General features: G+C 40.2%; 1 protein-coding gene across 1 annotated transcript in view; it reads left to right on the top strand.

The window, feature by feature from the left end:
- Nucleotides 1–9,047, top strand: part of LOC119412846 (inositol 1,4,5-trisphosphate receptor type 1) — a 130,162-nt gene that overhangs the window by 30,407 nt on the left and 90,708 nt on the right. Inside the window, exons 6-17 of the mRNA XM_037679883.1 lie at nt 1,719–1,818; nt 2,108–2,268; nt 2,346–2,487; nt 2,669–2,827; nt 5,091–5,263; nt 5,455–5,574; nt 5,691–5,885; nt 7,016–7,267; nt 7,343–7,484; nt 7,571–7,724; nt 7,803–7,993; nt 8,080–8,212. Of these exons, the coding sequence (XP_037535811.1) occupies nt 1,719–1,818; nt 2,108–2,268; nt 2,346–2,487; nt 2,669–2,827; nt 5,091–5,263; nt 5,455–5,574; nt 5,691–5,885; nt 7,016–7,267; nt 7,343–7,484; nt 7,571–7,724; nt 7,803–7,993; nt 8,080–8,212 (1,922 nt within the window). The remainder of the gene's footprint in view (nt 1–1,718; nt 1,819–2,107; nt 2,269–2,345; nt 2,488–2,668; nt 2,828–5,090; nt 5,264–5,454; nt 5,575–5,690; nt 5,886–7,015; nt 7,268–7,342; nt 7,485–7,570; nt 7,725–7,802; nt 7,994–8,079; nt 8,213–9,047) is intronic.

The raw sequence follows: 9,047 nt of genomic DNA, 5'->3' as shown, positions 1-9,047 counted from the left end.
TTGTGTCAGGGTGGCTTCTGGGTAATACCAGATGGCTAGGCCTCAGACTGACGAAGCCTCTTGGAGGAGGGGCGAAACGTTTCTTTTTTAACAAAAAAACGAAGTCCAGATGACATGATTCAACCTTTTTTGTTGTATCCAGTGTTCTTTAGACACTCGGAGTCAAAATGAATTACCGGTAGGTTCTAACTATATCAAATCCCACTGATTAGGGCTGATTTTTTTTTTATCTACTTAACTGTTCCATCCCACAGTATAAGCGGAGAAATCAGCCTTTCTCTGATTCTGATTCTGAGATTTTGACATGCATTTTTATCACCCACATAAATAAAAGTAGGTGACCTGACTCTGTGTCTGTTCAATTCAATTCAGGTAATTTGTATAGCGCCAAGTCACAACAGAAGTTGTCTCAGGGCACTGAACAGAAATATTCACATGTATTATAAAAGCCATTTAGTAAAACTTATCTACCTAAGGAAGCCAGCATACTGTGTTGAATCTTCACTTTGTCACAGTCTGCCATCCTGAGTAAGTACATAGACAACAGTGGAAAGGAAAAACTCCCTTTTAACTGGAAGAAGCCTCCAGCAGAACCAGGCTCAGGATGAGTGGTCACATTTGTTTATATTTGGACACCCAAATAATAAACTATTTCAGTAGTCCAGCCTAGACATGATAAATGCATGAACCAGTTTTTTTGTATCATTTCTGGACAAGATGTTCCTAATTTTAGTGATATTATGCATGTGGAGGAAAGCGGTCCTGGTAACTTTTTTAATGTGCGGGTTAAAAGCCATTTCCTGATCAAAAATAACACCAGGGTTTGTTTTTTTTTACCTTAGAACTGGAGGCCAAATTAATGCCATCCAGAGAAAGTGAAAGACTGCAAAGTTTATTCCTAAGATGCTCAGGTCCAACAACCAAAACCTCAGTCTTGTCTGAGTTTAAAGCAGAAAATTTAGGGTCATTTAGGTTTTTGTGTCTTTAATACATGCTTGTAGTCTTAAGTAGCTGATTGGATTCATTGGGTTTCATGGACAAATATAATTGTGTATCATCAACATATAACAATTAAAATTTATCCCATGCTGTTTGATAACTTTACCTAATGGAAGCATATATAAAGTAAAGAGTATTGATCCAAACACTGAACCCTGAGGAACCCCATGATTAACTTTTGTGTATGAAGAAGATTCATAATTTACATTTACAACCTGGAATCCTATCAGATAAATATGATTTAAACCATTTTAGAGCTATTTCTGCAATTCCAATATCATATTCAAGTTTTTCTAGTAGAATATTGTGATCAAATTTAACACTGAGATCTAACAGGACCAGTATAGACACCTGTCCTTTGTCAGAGGCCATGAGAATATCATTAGTATCTTTCACCAGTGGGCTCTAATGCTGACATTATGGCTGCTTTTTTACATTGATAATATTTGACTTGTTTATATATTTTATTTAACATTTATTTAATAAGGCATCAAGATCAGATATATTTTTCAAGGGAGGCCTGGGCCTGAACGCATTCTGAACATGCATGTTTTTGGCCCTGGGATGAAACCAGAGAACCCAGAAAAAAACCACAATTGAATGTTGATGTTTTTATTTTGAAATTACTTTTTTAAAGGATCAGCTTTTATCTCAAGTGAACACAATGTGGGGGAAAAAAGCATCTAAACTTACACCAAAAATTGTAAATGTTTCTTCAGAAACTCGTACGTGCGCCTCAGACACTTGTGCACCAACACATGGGTTCACAGCACCAACCAGCCCATTGACAAAGAGGAGGAGAAGCCAGTCATGCTGCGTGTAAGTTATGTTTCTTATACAGTAAATTGTTCATTTCCTTTAGACTTATATTAATTTTGGACATTTTGAATTATTGGGCCAGTGATACTTTGCATAATAAACAGCTCTTTAAAAATGTAAAATATTCTCTTTTCTTCCAATCATTGTGCTTTTGGATTTACATTGAAATATTACTGAACCTTTATTAGAGCTTTTTATGTTTCTAAAACAAATCATAAATACTCCAAAATATTATAATTTCCATTGATACAAGACAAAGTTGCACATTGTTTTTTACCTTTTGTTGAAGATTGGCACATCTGCTCTCAAAGAGGACAAAGAGGCTTTTGCCATCGTTCCCGTCTCCCCAGCCGAAGTGAGAGACCTTGATTTTGCAAACGATGCCAGTAAAGTTCTGGCATCCATCGCTGGAAAGCTGGAGAAAGGCACCATCACTCAAAATGAGAGGAGGTAGAAAATACACATGGAGGTAGAACGGTACATGTCCAGGACAGATCGTTGTGTTATTGTTTTGTGTGTGTTTTCAGGGCAGTTACTAAGCTCCTCGAGGATTTGGTGTTCTTTGTAGTGGACATTCCCAACAATGGGCAGGACGTTCTGGAGATCATGGTGAACAAACCCAACAGGGAGCGACAGAAGCTCATGCGAGAACAGAATATTCTCAAACAGGTGACGGATTAACTCACAAAATTCTTGAGTTTTGAACAAACGTTATGTTCTACTGTGTAGCCTCACCTGACTTCTGGTGTCTGTAACTCAGTCAGAGCGGACTGCTTACATCATGCCACATTTTAACTTCAGCCTCAGTGCAATTACAGTTATTACCAAATCTTCTTTAATCTATTTTTAGATCTTTAAGCTGCTGCAGGCTCCGTTCACAGACAGCGGCGATGGGCCCATGCTGAGACTGGAGGAGTTGGCTGATCAACGGCACGCCCCCTTCAGGCACATCTGCCGCTTGTGTTATCGAGTTTTACGTCACTCTCAGCAAGACTACCGCAAAAACCAGGTAGCACCGGCGCCATATGTTACTATAACTGTCTGAACCATTGTTCTCTTGCAACATTAAAACAATAAAACTTAATATTCCTTTATTCTTTAATGTGACTGATTGTTTTGTTCAAACTGGCCTCTTACCAAAAGGGAAAAATGATTTTGTGCATCTGTGTTCATGCTTTTATCAGTTAGCAAATACATTTGTACACCATTGGTTGAATTTTACATGAAACTTAAAACTTACAGAACTTACTAAGTTTTGAATTTAAGATTGCCACCACAGCTAATTAAATTTAGGAAACAAGAAATGGCTATAATTCAGTCAGTTTTACAGCTATTGAGCTAAAATGTGGTGTGGAAGAGCGTTGTCCCGACACTGAGTGATGCAAGTGAAGGAGCAGCAGTCACCACCGCCCTAGCTTTAAACTGGTTATACGATATTATTTATCTTAATATGTATATACGTGTGTGTATAATTTTATTTATCTTTAATTGGTTTGCATTTTTATATTTGCTAACTGTCCCTTTTTACCACATGTACAATGCTGATGGAATTTTAATTTCCCTGAAGGAGTCCTTCCCAAGGGAGCAATCAAGTTCTATCTAATCTAATTGTGCGTCTAGACCATTGGTACTGTGGGGGAGTGGTAGAGTGCAGGGGTTAGAGAACGTGAGCCTGCTTTCGAAAGGTTGCTGGTTCGATCCCCTTGACCAACAACTTCAAAATATGGGTGGGAAAGGTGAAGTGCCTCCACCCTCATTTGCCTCACTCTGTGCCCTTAACCCCTTCCATCTGCTCCCCTGGGCGCCCCACACTGCTGCTCTCTGCTCCACACAGAGGGCTGTGATAGCTCGGTGGTCTGTGGTTGCATCTGGAAGGGCATCCGGCATAAAAATATTCGTCAAGTCTTTGAGTGAGCTGGTTCGCTGTGGCGAGCCCTGAAGAAGGGAGCAGTTGAACAAATTTTTTATTAGATTTTTTTGTCTAGACCGCTGGTACTTATCGTTGGAATCACCCTGCTTCTCTGCAAGCAAAATATCTCACGAACCACCGAAAATCCCACATTCATTGATTTTAATGAAAGTATTGCAATAAATTAAACATTTTATCCGCATCACAGTATCAATATTACAAAGGTGTGCAATAAATGATGGAAACTAGATGATACAAAAGTCAATACAATACATAAAGTCATGGCAATACAAAGTCCTCCTCTGCTCCAAGGGTTTCCAGCTGATTCAGAGGATCAAATGACCAAAATCTAAAGAAGCATCAGAACATAAAAAGAGACGTGAGGAAAATTGAGGTTAATCACAAATTATATCATCATGAAAATAATTATCAGTAATGTCACAACCACGTGTATTTTCTAGTATTGAAGAGTGGTGATACACAAACATAGAGCCAGTGTGGTTCAAGTTGATGCTGTTAAAAAAATGCTCATAAATGTGAAATTGATATTTTCTCACACGCATTGTTAGAGTAAGCATCAAAACAAGAAACACAAAAAAGAATGAATTCTGTCAAATAGAGTTCAATGTAAGACCACCATCATTGTAAAGAATAATTATAAAGCATAAATTGATAGAAGGAAAAATGAATGAAAGCCATACAAATTTAAAAAATTGCCATTTTTCATGTTAAAATTGTCCTTACATAGGCAAATGAAAGTACATTGGTAAATTATAGAAAATCAAAATGAAGGGGAGTGGTGGCGCAAAGGTTAGAAGATGGGCCTGTGATCAGAAAGTCGTAGGTTCAACTCCCGGTACCGTCAACATCAAAGCATGAGTGGAAAAGGTGGAACACCCACACGTCCCTCCACCCTCATTCGCTCCAGGCCCCTAACCCCCACCATCTGCTCCCTAAACAGGTCTCTCTTGAAAATGAGTTCTCATGGCTCAATGAGACTACCTGGATAAAGGGTAAAAAAATAGAAACTAAAATATTGATCATTGATTGAGGCAAAACAAACAGTAGAAAAGATTTTTTTCCACAGATTTTGATTTTTGATAGTTAATACACCGTAAACAGATGGGACTTAATCAATGATCTAATATTGTGCAGTCTTATTAACCTGCTAGGTTTTTGCCTTTTAACTGCTGTATTTTTCCTTTTTAAATAATTATTTTCAATGAGGTGATTATTGTCCTCAATAACATAAAGTCAATAAATTTAATGGATCTATATTTAGGACAGTTAATAAATCATGTTAGTGATGTCATTTTTAAAAGTTTTTCTGCCAGGATGTTTACATTTTTTTCCGTTCCTGCAGGAATATATCGCCAAGCAGTTTCGCTTCATGCAGAAACAGATCGGCTACGACGTCCTGGCAGAAGACACGATCACGGCTCTGCTCCACAACAACCGCAAGCTGCTGGAGAAGCACATCACAGCTGCAGAGATCGACACGTTTGTGAGCCTAGTCCGCAAGAACCGCGAGCCAAGGTTTGTGTTTTCAAATCAGCGGAGCTGTAAACCATCAGCGGCCATCTAATGAAGCTTCACTGAAATAGTTAAATGAAACATTTTGGAAGGAGTAGCTGGATATTTATTTTGTAGATGACCAGCTGTAGTTAATTTTATTTTGAACAAGTCATGACTTATTGAATTTTAGTGTTTCTTGTGTTTGTGTCCAGGTTTTTGGACTACCTGTCAGACTTGTGTGTGTCGATGAACAAATCCATCCCCGTGACACAAGAACTCATCTGTAACGCGGTGCTGGAACCTGCAAACGCAGACATCCTCATAGAAACCAAGTGAGTCCCCTCCAGGTTCTTACTAATTGAACCGTAACGTCTTTTTTCACATCTCCCCCAACTGACACAACTCAGGGACTTTTTAATATTTGATTCTCCTTAAAAACATCTTTCAGACTGGTGCTGTCACGGTTTGAGATTGAGGCGGTGCAGATCGGGGAGAACTCTGTGGAGTCAGAGGAGGATGAGGAGGAGGTGTGGCTGTTCTGGAAGGACGGCAACAAGGAGATCCGCAGTAAAAGCATCAGGGAGCTGGCCCAGGATGCAAAGGAGGGCCAGAAGGAGGACAAGGAAGTGGTCAGTTACTACAGGTAATTACTGTGCCTTGTATGTTGGAGACCTTTGAAAAATTTTAGCTTCTCTCCATTGGCTCCCTGTCAAATCCAGAATTTAATTCAAAATCTTACTTCTAACCTACAAAGCCCTCAACAACCTAGCTCCATCTTATAGTACCGATCTTGTCCCATATTTTCTTAACAAAGCACTTTGCTCTCAGACTACAGACTTACTTTTGGTGCCTAGAGTTTCCAAGAGCAGAATGGGAGGAAGAGCTTTCAGTTAACAGGCTCCTCTTTTGTGAAAATTACTTCCAGTTTCTGTCCCTAGGGCTGACACGTTATCCAGTTGTAAGACTGGGCTTAAGACTTTCCCTTTTCTACAGGACATATCCTATCCTATAGGACAGTGTTACTGTCCTATAGGATAGGACAAGCTGGATAGGATAACACTGTCCAGTGTTATCTGGACAGTGTTCACGGACTACTTCCCCTCAAATTCACCGCCTTCGCTGGCCTCCTTCATTTTGCACTGCCCAGTGCAGCAACCTAGGTAGATGCGAAGGCGCCAGTAGCTGCGTCGCTCTCTTGGGCGGCCTGTGCTGGGACCCCTACCCTCACCCACTCCACATGCATATGTCTTTATGTCACCATTATGTTGCTTTTTCTTGTGCTGAGGTGTTTTTGCAACCTCACACTGTGTCCCGTCAAGGACACAGTTTGAGATATGATTTTTTTATACCTCCTATTTCCTCATGCTTTCCTTTTTCCTTATGTAAACAAAAAGGACAGCGTTTCCCACGAGGCTGCAGCCTCAGGCATCCCCGTCTACCCATGTTGTTTTCTTTGGACGGCTGTACTGAAATGTAATTTCGTTGTGTTCTGTGCAATGACATTGAAGGTTGATTCTGATTATGATTCTGATAGTTAGTGTTGGCTTGTTATGCTGCCACAGGCGTAGACTACTGGAGGACAAATTGACTACATTTCTTAAAATGAATTGTTACAATTGAATAGTTTTCATAGTGTTTACTTTGTACATATATGGATGTTTCTGTTCAGTGTCCTGAGATGACTTTGTTGTGACTTGGCACTATATAAACTGAATTGAATTGGGGGGAAAAAATGGGCTGGTTGATTAAACATATTGTTTGTAAACCCTTCAGGTATCAACTGAACCTGTTTGCCAGGATGTGTTTGGACCGTCAGTATTTGGCAATCAACAAGATCTCTGGCCAGCTGGACGTTGACCTGATTTTGCGGTGCATGTCTGACGAAGATCTGCCCTTTGACCTGCGGGCGTCCTTCTGCAGATTGATGCTCCACATGCACGTGGACCGGGACCCTCAGGAGCAGGTCACGCCAGTCAAATACGCACGGCTTTGGTCCGAGATCCCCTCAGAAATCGAGATCAATGAGTAAGAATACAATTCTTGTAAAGCGCGTCCAATGAGTTCAGCAGAAAAATCAACTATTCTTAATTTGTCTAATAGCTATGACAACGATGGGACATCTAAAGATGAAATTAAAGAGCGATTCTCCCAGACGATGGAGTTTGTTGAGAACTACCTGAGAGATGTGGTGTGTCAGAACTTTCCTTTTACACACAAAGAAAAGAACAAGCTCACCTTTGAGGTCAGTCTGACTCAGCCACTCTCACAACAGAATGAACGTGTTTATAGAGAACATTTCACATAAAGACATTTATTTTCCTTGATTAGGTGGTGAATCTTGCCAGGAACCTGATCTATTTTGGCTTTTACAACTTCAGTGATCTGCTCAGACTCACCAAAATCTTGCTAGCTATTTTAGATTGTGTCCACGTGAACCCCATTTTTGCTTTCTGCAAGCTGGACAAAGGAGAGGAAAACAAAGGTAAAAATGTTCTCAGTGTGTCAATGGGGAGCAAAAAATGGATGGACATCAGCTTTCTATGTGTGCACATGTTTCCAGGGAGTAACGTGATGAGATCCATTCATGGTGTAGGAGAGCTGATGTCCCAAGTTGTCCTGAGAGGAGGTGGTTTCCTTCCAACGCCTTCCAACAGGAGCTCGGATGGAGACGATGTGAAGGCGCAGATCGAACCTGAGAAACAGAACATTCTGGTCATGGACACCAAGCTCAAGATTATTGAGATCCTGCAGGTGAAGCATGTTTTATTGTATACTTAAATGCATATAAATATGGAGAAGAAATGCAGCAAATTATTTTTTTCTTCTCTGTCCTTTAGTTCATCCTGAATGTCCGTCTGGACTACAGGATCTCCTGTCTTCTGTCCATCTTCAAGCGAGAGTTTGATGAGAGTAACTCCCAGAATGAGATATGTTTACCTGGTTCAGTAGACAGTCCAAACACTATGCCAGGTCAGATTAACAATGAGAAATGTTATATCCTGGGGTGGAAACAGTAAAGTTTTGACTGTTGTGAGAATGCTGTCAGCTATTGCTTTGCTGTTTTTTAATTATTATTTTTGTGTACATTTTTTGCAATCCAAATACTTCTGCATACTTTGTGTCATTTTAGCAATTTGTACATCTGAATATTCAGCTCATCTAAGGCTTTAAAAAATTTTTTTTTTTAAATATTTTTCAAAATATTTGTCTTGTTCAGAAATGTTTTCCTCAGAAATAGATCAAGCTTTTTTCAGCTCCTTCAAAAATAGGCTCTTTGAAACTGGGCTTAATTTCAAACTGATCGACGCTGGAACATAAATAGTGGATGGGCCGGCTGGGTTGGCTCTAAAAGAGCACAGAATGTCATGATTTCAGCTCTTTGCCTCCGGCTGCTCTCAGCCACCTGCAAGCAGTCTCGGCCATGCCCACTTCTCCGCTCTGCACTGAGATCAGCTGATCAACTGCAGCAGGAAGCTTTTCCTGCAGTGTGGGCTGCACAAAGGTGCAGCAGGTGCTAAATAATTTAAAATATTTTTTTAAAATAAAAATGCCATGCCGATTGTGCGGCTCATCCATCAATCAGCCAACTGTGTGTCATGTCCAATCTTATTTTGAAAAACCGCGATAGGGCGAGTCCGCGATAAACGAACAGCGAAGTAGCGAGGGACTGCTGTATTTTAACGGGTTGTTAAACATCTACGTTTACCTACGTTTGTAAACACTCGCATCCTACCACCCCCCACACTTGATGGTTCAGAGCTGACTCTTCTCTGCTGAATTCACCATCTGACTCCAGGTACTCACT

This window comes from Nematolebias whitei, chromosome 7 (genome assembly GCF_014905685.2).
Source record: "Nematolebias whitei isolate Nwh7 chromosome 7, NemWhi1, whole genome shotgun sequence".
NCBI classification, from domain to species: Eukaryota; Metazoa; Chordata; class Actinopteri; order Cyprinodontiformes; family Rivulidae; genus Nematolebias; species Nematolebias whitei.
The sequence above is the reverse complement of the archived record's forward strand: the minus strand, read 5'-3'. Positions and strand labels throughout refer to the sequence as shown.